We start from the raw sequence: 19,184 nt of genomic DNA on the forward strand, positions 1-19,184 counted from the left end.
TTCGGACACTTAAGACATAACGGGGGAAAACATTAAATTCTCTTTTAATTATTGAAAGACCAATTATAGGCCTACTATTATTGTGCAAGTACTGTTTATGTACTGTAGACTATGTCATGTAAAAGAAAATGGAAAACTAGAATTAGGTCTAGTTGAGATTCCCAAATGATCGAAACTTTCAGTCATTTTTCAAGTTAAGATTGAATAAGATTATAAACACTATTCACTAGAATCTAGCAGTACAGTCTACAGAGTAGACTTGCACTTAAGTCTATTTACAGACAGTGTCTCACTCTCAGTCTCAGATTTTCTGTGATGTTTTAATTTAAGACAGTGTGTGTCTCAGATTTTCTGTGATGTTTAAATTTAACCAAGCTTTACTCAATAAAAGGATATTAAGTTAAGAATTCTTAGTAGATTTTTGTTTCAATTAGGCATATAAAAGACATATCGACTGCATTAATATTCGAGGTCTGGCTGCTTTATATAGACTCGGGAAGTAGCAGATCCTGACATGACCCCTACCTAGTCGCGCAGCCCACCCAGGCGCCCCTCAGGCCAGGGTCATGGCAGGATCTGAACGCGTTCCCTTGACAGTCGATACCTCTAGATCTAGACCCTAATATCATCTAAATTATATTACCAAATGCTGATACAATACGTACCTCCAAAAAACTCGAGCTCGAAAATTGGTCTAGCAATAATAAACCATCCGAATGTCAGAATCTACTAGGACCCTTGGAGACGGCACACTCTCTTCCAGGGGCAGAGTATCGGAGAGTGCAGGCGGCGGATCGGATCGAGGACTCGCAAACCGCGCATATATTATGCTAGGTGTAGTGCTTGTTTATCGTTGATTGACCAGGATTGTACTCCGTTCTCAAGATTCCCAAATGCTAGCCTAGCGTACGGTGTTGAATGCGAGATGTGTTTGATACCAGTAAAGAGTTACGTGCAGCTTATCACGTTTTCTTATCTGCGCAGTCAATGAACCACCGTCCTTGCCCTTAGCGAATGCGATCTTTTTTTTCTCGAGTTGACCCATACTCTATGATAATGCGAATAAAAACATATTTGATTTGATAGTTATAGCAGGTACCTCCCTGGTTATAGACGTATCTGACCATACCAAGGAATTCCGGATCTGGCTGTGGCGAAAGGAAGAAGGTTAATTATCTCCATATTTTGGTGAAATTACAGGCTACACCAGGGAGGTTGCGCAGGCGCGTAGCCAGGGGGGGGGGGGGGGGGGGGGGGGGGGGGCGGTGGGGGCGGTCGCCCCCCCCCCCCCCCCCAAAAAAAAACGCCGGCCAAAAAAAAAAAGAGAGAAAGAGAAGAAAAAAAAGAAAGAGGACGTAGGAAGAAAGAGGGAAAAAGAGTCGAGAACGGTACAACGAATCGTCAAAGCTTCCGCGCTTCGCGCGGGAAGGGGGAGACTGAGTTCAAATTAAGGATTAAGAGTCGGGAAAGGTACAACGAATCGCTTTCTTTCTCGAATAATTTAATGAAACGTCAAAGCTTCGCGCGAGAGGGGGGGGGGGGGGGGACAGAATCCAGACAGGGATTAAGAGTCGGGTAAGGTACAACGAATCGTCTTCTTTCTCTAATTATTAAATGAAACGTCAAAGCTTCGCGTGAGAGGGGGGAGGGACTGAATTCAGACGAGGATTATGAGTCGAGAAAGGTAGAACAAATCGTCTTCTTTCAAAGCTTCCGCGCTTTGCGCGGGAGGGGACTGAATATAGATAAGGATTAAGAGTCGGGAAAGGTACAACGAATCGTCTTTCTCTAGTAATATAATGAAACGTCAAAGCTTCGCGCAAGAGGGGGGAGGGACTGAATTCAGACAAGGATTACGAGTCGAGAAAGGTACAACGAATCGTCTTCTTTCCCCCCTCCCTGCACCCACCCCCCTAGGGAGCGCGCTTCGCGCGCCCTTAAAGTGATTCGCACGCTTCGCGTGCTCACTACCGCCCCCCCCCCCCTAAAATGAAATCCTGGCTACGCGCTTGAGGTTGCGGCTACATCTGTTTTATAGGGGTGGATATAAAGAGGGCGTGGTCAATCGCGAAGTGGACGACACCGAAAATAGAGAATTGAATAAAAGCCAAATTGCTATAGGTGTGTCTTGTCCTTCACAAAAATCAATGACAGATTCCTAAATTATACTTAATTAAAATTCTTGAATTGTGTCCTATAGCTATCATGAGGTATGATAATTACAATTATTTTGTTTACCCAGGGAAGCCTCATTAGATTCGATTTAATGTGTTTTTCCTGAGGTCCCTGCAATTATCATCATTATACCCCAGAAATTACCAGGTACCCATGCATTGACACCTGGGTGGAGAATGCAAATGTTGATTAATTTCTTGTCGAAAGTGCCGGACAGAGATTCGAATCCTTCACCCTTGGATTGGGAGTCAAGGAAGTGAACCAATACCAGCACCGTCTTCCACTTGACCGGGGTAAGTGCCTCCTCAGTAGCTAATTTAGAGGCGCTCACGCACTTCCGCCTATCCATATGACGGACTTTCATGTCGTCACGTCACAACCAGATCAGACGCATCGGTAGTATGGGGGGGGGGGGGCGGTCGCCCCGCCCCCCCCCCCCCCAAATGGAAAAAGTGGGGGGAAAAGCATTTTCGCTCTCCTGAATAGCCCACCCCCCCCCCCCCCAAAGAAAAGAAAAAAAGCATTAAAGGAGTAAAAATGGTTATATATTTTTTTAACCAAAAATAAATTAAAATAATAAAACCTGAATTGAATCACGTAAAAATTATATTTCATTCAAAGAAAAGTAGAGTTAACAGGAATCAATTTTCTATAACACTCCGCATGCCCCTATATTTATCAATGGAGGGTTTTATAAAAGCGATACGCGCATATCGTGGAAATATCGTGAGAGGATAGGAAAGCGTGTGTATTTTAGGGGCCAAAAAACATGAGCCCCTGAACAATGGCGTACTGAGTTCTGGTCATGCGATTGCATTGTAAAAGAAACGTTGTGGAATCCCCCCCCCCCTCAAATCAAATTCAAACGTGGTTTACTTCTAATTCGATACCAGTGATTTACAACTCGGGATTTTTTCTCAATTCTTTTTGTAAATTATACTTTAGTATGCGTCTGTTGGAAAAACTACAAGTTCCCAAATTTACAGTTAGGCAAAAAGAAAATGATCATCTGACCGTAATCAAATGCCTAAAACCATTGCCCTAACGGGGGTTCCACCCCTGGACCCCACCAAGGGCCCTAAGGAGGGCCCCTGGATGCTCATCTGTCAGTAATTAAATACCTAAAAATCCCTGAGCTTCCGAAGGGCCCTGCCCACTAGACACCACCTAGGGCCCTAAGACGGGCCCCCTGGATGCTCATCTGACTGTTAATAAATGCCTGTAACCCCCGAGCTTCATGGGGCTCGGCCCCCTTGACCCCCCGCCACTCCGCCAGTGTCACAAAAAAGGTATAAAAATATGCTCATCTGATCGTAATTAAATGCCTAAAACCTCTGAGCTTCCGGGGGCTCTGCCCCCTTGACCCCACCAGGGGCCCTAAGACGGGCCCTTGAATGCTCATCTGACCATAATTAAATGCCTAAAAACGTTGTGCTTCATGGAGCTCATCCCCACTCCATAATATATTCTAATGCTAGGCTTTATATGTATATCTAAAATTGCTGGTTGAGAAATTAAAACGAATTGAATTTGGTATCCAAACTAATATAATATATATTAAATCACTTATACAAATTGTGATACATTATTCTACAGTTCGGGAGGGGGAAAATAGATTTTTCTGTATAGAAAAAAAAAAGGTGACATGGGGCATTTTTTTTAACTTGTAGATTTTATTATTATTATATGAGGGTCTTGTATCAGTGGAGGTCTGTAACTACACTGTTGTTATTAAAAAGAACATTAAAAAATGCAAACAGAATTAATAGATAACTGCCAGGATCGATAAGAAAGTGAAGGACTGAGCAGGAATCTAATATATAATGAGATTCACTGTAAAATTTTCCCATTTTTTTTTATAATGTATTGGCAATTTGTCCTTTATTTCTGCTTTTTCATATTTACCTTTTTTGAGATCTCTACAGCCTTACATATTTCTTTGCTTATTTACATATTTACGATTACTATATATCATATATTTGACTAAAATCAATACATGATTAAACAATTATGTTATCATTCATAATATTTTCTCTGAAACCGAGTAAAACATTAATCCATTGCAAAATTGAAATAAATTATAGCGCCATCTGTTGTCGAGTCCCTGTAGTTACTTTCAGATACTGATCAACGGGTCAACATTATAAGAGCCCTATACTTTTCTGAATATTTGTCACATCACAATACAGGCATACGAGGTGGGGGAGGTGGTATGGGCTGCAGCCCCCTATTTTTTTTCTTTTTAATATCAGCGTTACATGTACATCTTTACAACGTAAACTTTGAGTCTATCTCAGTCTATGATACAAATTCAAATTCAAACTTTATTGATTTGAATCCAAACAGATAGGCCCTCCCCCCCCCCCTCCCCCCCCCCCACCCACTCCGTGATCGGAGGGATACCATGCGTGTTACCAAAATGTCCGGTAAAGGGGTACTTTTCACCCACCAAAGTCCGGCTCGTAGTCAGCCTCGTAGTACACAAAAGCCCATTTTACACACTGGACTTGAGGGGTGTTTTCAAAAGGAGGGAGCATGCATAATTATGCGTACCCTAAATAACACTGAGTGGGGGGGGGGGGGGGCAGATAGGATCATTCTCAATTTTCATACATCGGATAACAAATTCTCAATGAACCTCGAGTACTTCTTTTAAAACTGGTTGGCTCTGCTTTTTATGCAAAACTCAATTCGAGCAAACATTGCTGTGGTTATAAAATAACCCTTTGTTAATGACTAAACACACCCCCTCCAACTAGCTCCAAACTTCTTGCATTAAAGAGATAAATTTTGGAAAAGCTGTCATCAAAATAATAATACATTTCACTTTCAAAATATTTGATCATAATTATTGGAACCCGTGAAAGACGTTAGATGGGAAGGAGTGAACGGATAGGCCCGGTAGATCTTGTTCTTCCACTAGCCCCCCCCCCCCCCCCCCCACACACACTTTGAAATTCCAATGACTATTATGCATACAAGGATGAGGTCCAGAATTGTGACTCCACCACCCCCTCCTCCTTTGCAGGCACGTAGCCACGGGGGGGGGGGCACGTGCCCCCCAAATTGTCCAAGATTGGTTGAAATTTTTTAGACCCCTCCCCAGGACGTCGATCGATAACATTTGTACATTAAACTCTGGCTACGAGTCTGCTCCTTTGAGGTCATAAAGTTTCTCTTTTAGCTCACTTCTTTGTTTGCTTGCCTTGTCTGAGATTTATTCAGGGCGACCTTGAACTTATGATGACCTTTGTCAAATCGTTTCATATCAAAAGAGGCATTCAAAGAATACTCTTGGCACGTTTTATTTCAGAAAGTGGAGGGAATTGTTGATGGTAAATGTTTGATTGAATGAGACATTTGGTGTGATTATAACTATGGACAGAGCAGGGACAAAACTTAGGGGGGGGGGGGGGCTAATAATTTATTTCGGGGGAGGATGGCCATAAACCGCATTTAGGACACTGACATATGAGGTTGGAGAGGGGCGGCCTTTAGAGAAACACATAATAAGGATAAAAGATATGTCTTCAGTATAGTATCCAGCGGTTCTCTCTCCCCCTCTCTCTCTCTCTCTCTCTCTCTCTCTCTCTCTCTCTCTCTCTCTCCCTCCCTCTCTCTCCCCCTCTCTCTCTCCCTCGATCTCTCTCCCTCACTCCTATTTCTTCTCGATGGCTACTGAGCCGTGAGAGGGATAGTGAATTTATACTCATGTTCTCGAGGGAGGAAAAGGTCCGGGGTTGAGAAATGCCCCCTTCTGGAATTCCTGTATCCTCCCCAAAAGATGCATACGGGCTGCATACATGTACGGCTAATAATGTCTAATCTAATCCTGTATTCGGAGAAAATTGTATATAGGAGCGCATGTCACTATGAACACGACGGACAAAGAAAGAGGACAAAATATACAGTTCCTCAGATAGACAAAGGAACATCCCTTCACTGCTATTATGTACAAATGTGTAGAACAGGTGAATATGCATGTGACACCTGTTCCACACATTTTTACATAAAAGCAGTGAAGGGATGTTCCTTTATCTACCTGAGGAACTGTATATTTTGTCCTCTTTCTTTGTCCGTCATATTCATAGTGTGTACACACATTTAGAAAAAATACTGTTCACAATGCGTTTGCATATAGGACCCCCCCCCTTGACGGATGGGGTGAGGGGTGGGGTGCCAAGTCGTAGATTGGATTTTCGCCAAGGGGCCGGGAGATATCGCCAGGGCAAATCTTCCCTCTCCCCTTTAAAAAAGAAGAAGCAAGTAATAGTAAAGCAACACTAACTTAAATGCTCTAGAATACAAAGATCGCTATATGCCGAATCCCTCGCTTATATCCAGTCCTATAGGCCTTCAAAGCTGCCTCTGTAGGTGAAGGGGGCGGGGGGGGGGTGGGGTGCCTGTACTATATTGTGTTTAAAAAACCTACACTGAATGCAAATTTTATAATAGCGATTACCAACAGCAATGTCGGCGATGTAAGCAGATGCAGATGGGGGGGGGCGGCCGGCTTTGAAAACGAAGAAGCCCCCCCCCCAAAAAAAAAAAAAAAAAAAAAAAAAAAAAATTATAGAAAATCGTCCAAATTACCGTATAAAAATAATCATTTAACGCTTCCTAATGCCAATAGCAGAAATAGGGAAGGTGTGGATATGAACTTTGATTAGCCTGAGACTGTTGGTAAGCGCTTTATAAGCACCGTTTTTATTATTATTTATTATTAAAAATGCTCTTAAATTCTAAGATCCCCACAACGGCCGTAGGCCTAATGCTGAATGTTCGGGGTTTTTACCGAATAAGGAATACATTTTTTTCTTTCAATTTTGAAGCGTGTAAAGCCTGCTTCATATAGGTGGGGCCCTGGTTGGCGGGATTATCACCCTCACAGACCATTCCTGCTCAGGCTCGGTCGATATGCTTCCTTCAGAAGTTCAGAAAATACCCCTCGATCCTCACCCCCTCCCCCCACCCCACCCCCCCCCCCCCCCCGATCAGGATAAGACATCACCGCGCCCCTAGATGTAATAGGTCCCACTTACACAAACAGACAACACAAACAATAATATTGGACATCATAATGGGTAACCCTTCTTCAGAAAAAAAAATCCATATACCTGATTGCGTAGCTAGGGCCTATATATACCTGCCTATTTGTTGTGGGAAAAAAAATTGCATCATGCATTTAGATCTATTTATCTCAAACGGTACTACAACAATCTAGTGTTTACGCAGAACCGGTTTCCGATGGTATGTTCTATGCGAAGTGCCCCTTTGTTATTTTCTGGCCCATAACATTTGTTTTGAAACGTGAAAGACGGAGGATGGAAAATTCTTTTGTGATGAGGAGAATTTCAGCTGCAACTGGTACGGCAAATGCGCCATGGTAACACAAATATCGATTTGCGCATGACGTTTTGGGTAGTTGACCTATCATAACACGAGCTCGCTCTCACAAGGTTTATTGCGCAACACAAATGGGAGATTCCATCGATGGTCGTCTCCTGAAATCTTACGGAAATATTACACGAAATTTTCCGTTGAAATGGGGTTTACCATCCAGAATTCGTATAGATATGTGGAGAGATAGTAACACAGGACTACTGTGATCCGTAAGTATAACTTTGAATTTTGTACAGGGATCCTGAAATTAGGCTGTGGAGGCAATTTTGTCTTCTAAGACGGTTAGTATTTACTTATGACGAGATGGAAACGACGGACGATTGATGACACATCGACCAGCTGATTGTCCATGCAAGTCGACTGTATTGAAAATGTACGGTACGGTATGCTTTGTCTGTCTGCTGTGTGTTCCAGGCTAAGTTACTGTGCTGTGCAATGGAAAAAATGATGCACAGCCAAGCCAGACTCGTTGACATGTTCAGCAGCTGTTTTACGTTGTGTTTACATTTACATCTCAAAGATCAAACTTCATTTCTAAAATGATACTCTGTGATTTAACATGCATGCACTTCTGATAGAGTCTAAGAGAACATAAAGAAGAATTTATTTACAACCACCCACCACTCAGATGTCTCATCGATCATCGATCATGATCATTTCACTTCTCGATCTGAATCTCAGCTCACCTGTCATTTACTATTCAAATTTTACAGTCACTAACACTCATGACAGTGTTAGTAACACTTGAATTTGAATTGAACATGTTGAAATGTCATTCTTTCGATCTGATTGATCCGAGTTCCAAAGCTAAGTAAGGACTTAAGGTAATGAACTTTGAATAACTAACACCCTTCTGGCTTTCAAATAGATAATATAGTAGGGTGTCTGATCGCGCACCCAATGTTGTGTGCTAAAACCCTTCCCATAGAGATTGTACGCTTCCCTATGTGGTCTACGTGCATTGCGCGACCATCCAAAATTGGTCAATGATTTTATGAAAAAATTTGAAATTCAAACCTTTATAACAAATGATCCTGAAGGTGAAACTCAATAAATGAGGTGTCATATGAAAGAGCAGGTTTTTCTCCATATTCCCCATCGGGGGCCACCCCCAATTCTAAAAATATCTTGGTCAAAATAGCGATTGAAATGTTGTTTGCATCCTAGCTCCAAAATGTGCCACTTTCCTGAGCTGCCGCCCCGCGGCTTAAGCAGGGCTAGACGTAAGGATAATATCCAGATGCTTTTTTTTTGCTAGCCCCAAGGGATCATTTGTTATAACAGTTTGAAAATACCCTCCCACATTTTTGGAATCAGCTAATTAGGGAGGCGTGAGCTCCGCTCAGTCCAAACCATGGTTACATCGCGTAACATGTGCGCTTATAGTGAATGAAAGTATGAATGGCCGTTCCCACTATAAACCCCGGAAGTGAATACACGTTGTAGTCAATGGCAATATCGCGGAGACATCTCCGCGATATTGCCATTGACTATAACGTGCATTCACTTCCGGGTTTTTTGTGCGACGAACGCTAACCATACTAGTCAATGGCACGTGTCGCGGAGACAGCGTAGCTCAAGCTTGCAAGTCGCGCATTGGCTGAGCAACTTGCGTACGATATGCATACGCTTGCATATCGCGCGATACAGCTGTTTGGCTAAATTTAGCAAAACAACATAACTCTGCGTGTACGTCTTTTTCGTCGATTCTGAGCAAAATGCTATGAATATTTCAGCGTTTTGAAGGGGCTGTATCTTTTGATAGAAACATCGGCGAGACTTGAAATTTGAAATGTATTATTCTGATTACATTTTTAATTCAAATATCAAACAAAAATGGTGAAAAACGATCCTAAATTGAAAATTGAAAAATCGTTCAGACACCCTAAATATAGTACAATTAGGGATGATGTTACTTTGTATTTAAATAAGTCTATCTATGGTGCAAGTAAGTATGTTTAGATGCTCTAAATTTACATGTTTCTAGGTCATTATGTATATGTCATGCTGGCTTGAATTTCTACGAGTACAAGTCTCAAACCTTGGAGACTTCCGCCTTGCCTGTTCATCTTAAAATCACTCCCTCTCCCTCCCTCCTGAGCTGATCAGGGGTTTCCTTCCCCTCTTCACGTGCTTGCCAAGGAGAGGAGAGGTGTGGGAGAGGAGGGAATGGATGAGGAGAGAGAGGGAGAGAAGGGGTGTGGGGGTAATGAGAGAGGAGAGAGAGAGCAGGGGAGGACAGAAAGGAAGGAATGGAGAGGGAGGAGGCTGGGGATGGGGAGGGGGGGGGGGGGGGAATAAAACATAAGTTGAAAGTGTGCTAAGGAAAATAAATCACACCATAAGTTAACCTTGACCAACCCTGTACATGTACATTATCTTTAAGTTTGACTAAATAATAAATATCATTGATTACTACAGTATGTACTGTACATGTGCAGTTGTGCATGCCTTTTGTCTTGGAAGACGAACAACAAGTTTGGCACTATATTACACTATACATGTACATGTACATGTACATGTACATACCCTATATTTATGAAGTGACACACCATGAAGACATGAAAGGCACATGTGTAAAACTGGATCAAATATTGTTTGTTTCTTTTTGGCAGTAGATGTGTACAACTACAAGAAAAGGAAGTCTCCTATTTAAAGCAATTCCGTATATTTATAGTCAATTGTTCGCAACATCTGACCGACCTGTTCATGGGGTCGTTAGCTACAGTTTGATACCATTGTTTTTTTTTTCCTCTCATTTTCTTCTCATTTTCACTTTGAAGTGTAAACAATTTATCGTGTTCCTAGCAGAAAGGTGTCTAACATTTTTGTCAATGTTTTTAACTACTAAGACTGATAAGGTTTTTTGGCTGAAAAAAACAGATACATGTCTGCATTATGAAACCCTTGCTACTTGCAAACGGTGGCCTTTTATGTTGTGTCATATTGCAGCTGTGACTCAATTATCATGCGGCATGAAACTTTCGTGAATTGAACCCCTTGCAAAATTTTGCAATATCTGCGCAGTCCTTCTGCTTGGCACTAGGTACTTGCATGGTACTTGGCAAATACTGAATTTAATTTGAAATAACTAGCATGTTTTTTTTCTGATTACATAATCATCCTATAATTTAATGAAACATGAGGGTACAATGATACGATCAGATAGTTAGTTTCACATTGACCCTGTTTGGTAGTGATTATGAAAGAGCTGTTGAGAGGCCCTTATAGTGGGATTATAGACCAATAGAGGAAATATTCAATTGATAGACTTTCCTAATTCCTTTATAGGTCCCTGGAATCCCAGGGGGAAGCTGTATGATTATCATGGTGGTTTGTGGCCACCATGCAGGCCTACATGTACGTTATTGTATTGTATCGTTATATGTACATGTACATGTACATGTACATGTATAAGGCCTCATTCTCACCAGAGGAAACTCTGCACAAAGAAATATTGTACAATGATAGTCATGCAGGAACAATTACTTCACTCAACCTGTATAGTGGAAGGGACTGATACCATAGACACACCGATGAGACGGACACCTGAACCAAACTATTACATTTCCCCCAAAAGGCCAAGAATTTTAGAACTCACAAAATACAAGCGTGACTTCTTCTGTGTGTTTTGAACAGGCTGAATTGCCTGCAACGCGAATTTAAGAACCCGCAAATATGTTTTGGGGTCGCTCAGCGCAAAAAAATTAACGTTTACAGTAGGTATGCATTATGCATGTACATGTGTACAATGAGTCCTGAGATGTTTAAAACTTATATTCATATCAAGGAGGTATTCGAGTACACTCCCAGGCTTACAGGCGAATACTCGGACGCCATGTTTAAAAAAAAAAATTAAATTTTTTTTTTTTGCCACCACCATACCACGGGAGCAGTATCCCACGTCCGTCTAAAAAAACTCACACGATTTTACTTTGAGTTGCAGTTGAACTTGAAGGCGCCAATTTTATAAATTAAAATAATAGTAAACAATGCTGTTTTTAAAACCAAAGATGACAGACTAGTCCATTTTCCTCCAAGTCCAAACAGAAATCGAGACATTTGGTCCCAGTTTCTGAGTGGTGAGTTGACAGTGATTGAGCTGGGAAACATTTTTACCCATGGTACCATCCCGGCAGCCGGCGCTCTCCCTGGCACGGGTAAGCGTAGACCTGGACAGTGCCAGTTGTCAACAGTGTGAGTACTCAAGTATTTGAGTACTCGTCGCAGCCTTATTATGTATTACGTTGTAAAAAAACAAAAGAACAACACTGGGAATGTACATGTACAGATATTTTTACAAATATATAACAAACAAATATTGCAAATTTACACATGACAAAAGAATATATGTAGAATAAAGTAAGGCTGGGTGTAACTAATCGAGAACATCAAACAGGAGGGTTGACAAACATACATACATAACATACATAACATGTACATTGTAACTGCAGTGTAGGCCGACATGGGCATGTTCAAACACCGCACATGTACTTGTATGCAATTTGTTGTCTGCACTTTAGATACAGTACACATCAATGTTGCACAGAATAACAATTCATCAGTTTGGGGAGGGTGAAACTGAAAGAGAGAAAGAGAGCTAAAGAGAGCTAGAGAGAGAGATCTCAGCATTGCACATCAATCAAAAGAATTTGTCAATTATTGTTGGAGACAGTTGTATTGTTATAGACAGCTGCATTGTTATTGCAGTCTTCACAGATGTGACTATTTATAACCCAATAAGCCTGTCTTCACTAGCTTGAGATTGCCAAATATCCTGCTATTTGAACTATCCCGATCGCAAACTATCCAGCTAATATGCGTGTTCATCAGCCCGAGGTTGCAATTAGCGGGATATTGGGTCGGGATTGTCATCCCAAGATATCTTGGGATAGTTTGCAAAATATCCCACTATTTGGCAAAATATCAGGCAATTTGTCCAGTGCGTCTTCACCAGACCGAAGACTCTGATTTCTCAAGGTCGAATTTAAAGTTTCGAGGTCGAATCTCGAGCTGATGAAGACGCGCCTAGGCTAATGATTCTCAGTAAGCCCTCTATAGCCTAGGCCTGCAATGTAATTTACATGGAAAACTTGATTATGCTCTGACCTTTTGTTCCAATCCCTACCATTGAATAGTACAGGCAATACATGTACATACATGCACATACTGTACATACAGGGTGTATGGTGTTGAATAATAGGAAGCACAACGTCATGCAGCTAATGTCTTCCGTTGTGTAATAATAGCAGGAACAGATCCAAGAATTTGGAAGAAGAACAAAAAGAAGATATAAAAAACACATTATTTGAAGCTCTTTTTTTTGGGGGGGGGGGGAACAGAGCTACCAAGTGTCACGCATTATGCGTGATGTCACGCATTTCGAGGGTCTGAAAACGCTCTCACGCACGACACGCACGTGCAATTTTGAAAAAACGCTAGACATGTACGTGTGTTATACCCTCGCCCTCGCATGCCGAGTCATGAAAATGTTATGCATAGCTGAACTTGGCGTCTCTGGGGGAAGGGGGAGGAGGCTATTTACTTCCGAAAAGTCATGTGACATAATGCAAAAAAAAGAGAAGAAAAGTGCCTTAAAGAAGGGGGAGGGGCAGCCTCAGAGTTGGAGTTTCTTGAGTAACCTTGTTTTTTTAACAGCGTTTTGATTTGTGAGTCATGTTTGTGATTCTAGCTTCAAAAAATTGCTTGAACGCACCCTAAATAATCATAGAGTAAAGAATTGAAGTAAAGTTTTTCAACATTAACTTTCTGCCCAGAATGAGCCCAGATTTTAATACATGTACTGTACACTGTAGTCTTGTCTTGCCTCTCTTATACAAGAAATAAGTAGCAGGGGTCTGCCGCAACACAATAATGATTGAAAATACTAAAGAATGGCCTATTGCATGTTCAGTGTTCTTGCTTTCCAAAAATCCAAAGAAACTTTTTCAGTGCTTGACATGCATGCCCCATTACATGTCTATAGATGCTGTGCTCCATGTCCATTTGTGATGTATGTACACTGTATACCATGCAATATGCACTTGCAGTAAAATACACTAGACGTCAAAACAGTTGTTCTTCATTCCTAACGGTAGTGTCATGGGAGGTTATTTTGGTATCACGTTGGCGGCTTTGGCCTGAGCTTTGTTTTGCCTTGAGATCTTATTTCTGTACTGTAGCTAGAATTAAATAGTCTACTGCACATGTAGTACTTACGCCGACAAATCGGTGCCATTAACTTCACCTCGTATCAAAATGAAAGTCGCTTTGGTTTTATAATGTACTACAGTGTAAAAAATCAGAAATATATCATTTTAGTATGTTTTTCTTTCTTTTTTCATTAAAAAGATGAAAAAAAAGGAGGCAGCCCCCCAAAAGGAATCGGGCGGGGATGCTAAACATGATTTTATTTTTAAATGGTCTATGTACACTAGCTGTAAGCATCATGTAAAATGTTTAGTGTAATAACAAGCACAAAAAATGATGTAAGAACTGATTCTTAATAACATATACCTACAGTGTACACATACATGTACATGTACAATACGTTTGATATTTCAACAAGTACATGTACAGGTACATGTACATGATGACTCAAAATATTTTTTATTAAATAATTTCCAGGAAATATTTATAAAGGCTGCATGTTAACTTTGTCCCCCTTTCTTTTCTTCCTTTTTCCTTTTTGGTTTGATTTTGATTCATAACCTCTAAATGTGGGTGTCTACGTGCAGCTGGGCTCATAGATCTAAACCACATGATCACAAACACACCCTTGTATATCGACTATCTCAGGATTTACTTGCAGGTCATGTGACCTGTTGAGCATGAGTGATTCCAAGTATACATACACGTACAGAGTTGAATTGAAGATACTGCATGTATGCACATGTGGGATCCTGAATGTATACATGAGACTGTTTGGATAAGTATTGGACAATTGTATGTAAATAATTTTTTTTTTTATAAAGATGATTATACATGTACTCAAGGTATTTCAGTAAATACATGTCCATGTACCGTAGGTCAACTGTAAAGTAACAGAGCATGACATAATCCTTCTTTCCTTTTCTCTTTTTTTGTTGTTGAATAGACCCAACGCATTGAAAAAGGAGATGAAGATGAGTGTCTTTGTGTTCACCACGAAGGTCTATGAGTAGACGCTTCGTAACGTGCCTTCTGCTGTCTGCTGGCCTCTAAAGTTTGCCTTCATCAACAATTGACAGATCTGAGCAAATCGCTCTGCTCTTGGAACATAACATTGTTAAAATCCATTGGTGCTAAAAAGAAACCACAACTAAAAAGCAGGACGACCGTTTGCAATTCATATCTGCGTCATTTTAACCTGGAGACTGTGCCTCTGCTACCCTTTAGAGACTTATATTGACCATGGATTGCTTTGTGGATGAATCTGTAACTAAGTTGAGGGGCGTGGTCAAAGATACAGGGGAGGGGTATGAGATGACCCTGCCCATCGAATGTCGATTGACCCAGACGGGAGGGGAGGTGGAAACACTTTTGTCGACGGTCCTTAAATCTCAGAGGGAAAGCCAGCATGATGAGGGTAAGATTGATGGTTCTTTCTTTCTTTCTTTCTTTTTTTTCTTCTTTTTTTTCTTTATTTTTTTAAACAATATTTATTCATTTATCTATTCCATGCTTTCTTTCATTCATTCAATTGTTCAATTTCATTTGTGTTTACAAATAATAATCTTGGGGCAATCCTAGACTAGAGGGAATATATTATATATTTTATGATATAAGAATTAAATGCTCACATCAATGGGGGAGATCTCTACATTCTGAAAAGCAAAGGGATAACAGATTTAATACATACATGTACATTACATGTAAACTTAAAGGATTGTTGTTGTTTTATGTTTGTTTACATTGGAATAACAATTTTGTGTAGCAGATGAAAGAGGAAGTGCTCTACTGATGGAAAGAGCAAAGCTTGTAAGTGCTGAACATTCAACATTGCTCAAACTTTAGTTTTAATAGATAAAGCAACTTCAAACTTGGATTGAGTACATGTACATGCTACCTGTAATGGAACAAGTAACTGTATAATGTACACAAATAGGCCTGACAGTGATACTCTATTATTGACAGTTATATAACCACATCACTATTCATGCTACCCCCCCCCCCCCCCCCTCCTCACTCTACCTCTATAATCTGGAAGGTAAACAACTATTGTGTATTCAATGTCTGGATTATATTTGCTACAAAACCCTGGCTAGGTATTTGTCTAGGAAGGGGATTAACTTGGATCATTCAAAGTCTTGAATCCATACAGGAAGACAATGACCTGATAAATAGGGCACAGATGACTGTAGGAATCCCTGATGCTGATTATATAGGATTAGGAATTGAACCACAAGGATTTGCAATAGGTATTGCCTGTCAAAAACAGTTAAAGGGAAAACACCTTGTAATTGCAGTTTTACAGTATGATCTCTCTCTCTCTCTCCCACTCACGTACAGTGTATGTACATGTACATGTACATGTAGTACATTGTATGTCCAAAGTTTCTCCTTCTACTTTCATTTCTCTCTCTTTTTCTCCTCACTCTTTCACCGCTTAACCTTTTGGTACTTTCTTCTCTCTTTCCTTATCATATGCTCATCTCTGTCCCACCCATGTTTGATTAATGTGAGAAACAGGAATATTTCCGCAGAAAAAAAAGCCAAAATATCAAATTCTAACATCAGCTTTTATTAAATACATACATCTATGTAGCTTAGGTTTAGAGATGGTTAGTAAATAGTAATACTAGCTCTTACCCTATATTTATTAAAACTGAACTACACTATCCTTACTGTAAAGGTAGAAATATTAGCGGTACATTAGTTTTCACGGATTTCGCGCAAAGATCGGCTTAAACTGGCATGCAATGAAAATTTTAAGAATCAGCTAATATGTTTTGGGGCCGCTCAGCGCGAAAATAACGGCGTTAACAGTATATATGTAGCATTGGAGCCGGAGTTCTTTGATGATCAAACCAAAAGTCAACCATGGAGCAATTCTCACCAGAGCATACATTTTAATACTAACATGTATGTCTTACCATCATACATCTCCCTTTCAGGTTGTTGTAAAAATTCTCTGTCAACACCACTAGTACTGTACGTAAAACTAGCAAACCCGAGATGAGAATGAATGCATATATGTTTGGAGCCAGAAGGATTTGTTGTACTGTTAGACAGAGTTAATGCCCTTTTGTCTCTGAAAAGACAAAGCTACATGTACAGGTGTAAGGCCAAATAAAATTTTTTTAAAACATGTTAGCGTCCTGCCTTTTTGAAAAATACGAAGGAGGCCCTTTTTTTTCTTCAAAATGGCCGCTCTGTACATTTTCCCTGACAGTCAGGCTATTTTTAAGATGGCCGCCAGAATTATAAAAAAAAATCAGAAATATATCCATTTTAGCAGTGTTTTTCATGTTTGTTTTTTCTTTAACATTTTTTTTTTTAACAGGAAGCGGGTGGGGACGCTAAACATGTATATTTTTTTTAATGGCCTAAGTTTGATCTAGTTATTTTTTCTGAACAACATGTTTGGGAAAATCTTAAGGTTGGTTCCAATTAACACCGTTGTGTTGTGTCTTCGTTGCCCAATACAGATGGTGAATCGGATGCAGTTGCTAAGCAGCAGGCTGCAGTAGATGAGGTCCTCTACCATGCTATGGTACGTCTGGATACAGAACTGAACAAGAAGGAGAAAGACAGCCCAGAGGAAACAGAGATTGAGGTCAGTTCTATAGCATGTACACACACGTACATGTAGATGTATCCGAAAACATCCTGTGAAAGCAAATTTTCAATTTGTACATGTGTATGCTTGTTCCTTCCTTTCCTTCCTACATTTTATCATTTTTTCAGTATCAGTTCCTCCTCCTTTGATAATTGTTGTTCACCATTTTTCCCCTCTTTTTTTTTTTTTTCTCCTTTTTTTTTCTTCTTTCTTGTCCTTCTTCTCTCTACCTTCTTTTTTTGTCTATTTGTTTTTAATTGATTACAGGTATTTATTATACATTTGGTTTTCTATGACTTGAATTGATATGAAAACCAGTTTAAGCCAATATTACAATGTTAAAGAGAAGGTTGAGTTCTGGGAAGAGGTGAAAAATAATTTTTTAGCGTTATCATTCTTATTATGCAAGTGTGGAAGAACATCAGATGAGACATGTTCCCTGAAAAGCATGGCTCTTCAAATGCCTTCATATTCTAAATATGTCATGTAACATCGTAAAACTTGGGGGTAGGATTTTTACGCCACGTGTTCGTGTAGTCCCATATACATCTTTTTGTGTACAGTTTTTGTAACTTTACCAAGACTTGGCCGAATTTCTTATCATGTTGATGATTCCAGAACCTTGCAATACACACAAATTCTTATATGCTAGATGATCAACCTTTTCTGGTCGATTCCACATCGTTTCTTTCACAATGCAATCGCATGACCAGAACTCAACTTCATCTTTAACTGTATCTCTGTATACATTCCTGGAATAAACAAAAAACAGCTAATGTTTAGAAATTGATATTAACTTGAGACCTTCAGAGGTGTAGCGAAGGGGTGCTACCGATGTTGGTCTATTCCCTAAAAAATATTAGAGCATCAAATTTCAGTCCGGGATCAGAACCTTGTGTGGGTGGAAAATTGGTCTTAAAGTTAAAGGCCAGCTTTGTTCTTAGTCATGCCCCCAAATCACTTTCACTTTGATTATTTCTTTTGTCTTTTGCATTGAATTGATTGAAATAATAAACCTCGGGGAATTTTTTACTTTACCCTGGAAAATGATGACAAATGGAATGATCTTGAAGGAACACGGAATGCCTGATAAAAAGAGAACAGTTATTTCACAAGATTGAAGTTAAACTTGAGTTCTGGTAAAAAAAAAGAAAATGAATTCTCCCAGAATCAAACAAAACTTACGCTGAATGTTCAAGAGTACGATTAAATGTCATTTGCCAAACATCTTATTATAATTTGAAGAAAAAGAAAGAAGAAATAGAATGAAGGGAAAAAAAACACCAATGAGAACTCAGAACTACAAATATCAAATTAATAGAACATTTATAATTTACTATTATTTACATTTACATGAACAACATGTCCAGTTTATATTCCTAACTACAGGTGTATATGACAGTTTAATACATGTTTTTGGTGTTGTTGGTCTGTGTTTGTTAAAAGAATGGGAAGTATGGATCAAATAGTAGCTGCGCAATAAGGATCTCTGTAGACTGCACCTACACTGTACAAATGTATGTATCTGTGTGTAATATAAGACACACAAAATGAGAAGCAAAAGATGATTTGACCAAAAAAATGAGCCTGTTATGTTTTGTCATTTGTGCATGTACATCATTACATTCATTCCAAATTAAGAAATAGATTTGACAGATTAGGTTGTTGTCCAGTTATAGCGGTCAACAAATATTGAATTTCTATCCGTGCCTTTAAGAATATCTCTCCAGCCACTTTATCTGACAGCTGATGTGACATTGTTAGGTTAGAATAAATTGAATTACAGGTAGAGTCACAGATTGTATGTAGGTCGGGTTGTCTTGGGGCTTCGACTTGTGACATTGAT

General features: G+C 39.9%; 2 protein-coding genes across 2 annotated transcripts in view; one reads left to right on the plus strand and one right to left on the minus strand.

Annotated features, from left to right (window-relative positions):
• LOC115917976 (L-lactate dehydrogenase-like) overlaps positions 1-944 on the minus strand; it is a 32,216-nt gene extending 31,272 nt beyond the window's left edge. The window contains exon 1 of the mRNA XM_030987854.1: positions 666-944. The gene's annotated coding sequence lies outside the window, so the exon portion shown is untranslated. The remainder of the gene's footprint in view (positions 1-665) is intronic.
• A 6,681-nt stretch (positions 945-7,625) lies between these two features.
• The window catches only part of LOC115918719, a 36,533-nt gene continuing 24,974 nt past the window's right edge, over positions 7,626-19,184 (plus strand). The window contains exons 1-3 of the mRNA XM_030987859.1: positions 7,626-7,787; positions 14,675-15,145; positions 17,208-17,335. Of these exons, the coding sequence (XP_030843719.1) occupies positions 14,971-15,145; positions 17,208-17,335 (303 nt within the window). The 5' untranslated portion in view covers positions 7,626-7,787; positions 14,675-14,970. The remainder of the gene's footprint in view (positions 7,788-14,674; positions 15,146-17,207; positions 17,336-19,184) is intronic.

The sequence above is a fragment of the Strongylocentrotus purpuratus genome, unplaced genomic scaffold (genome assembly GCF_000002235.5).
Source record: "Strongylocentrotus purpuratus isolate Spur 01 unplaced genomic scaffold, Spur_5.0 spur5_scaffold_17, whole genome shotgun sequence".
Taxonomy (NCBI): domain Eukaryota; kingdom Metazoa; phylum Echinodermata; class Echinoidea; order Camarodonta; family Strongylocentrotidae; genus Strongylocentrotus; species Strongylocentrotus purpuratus.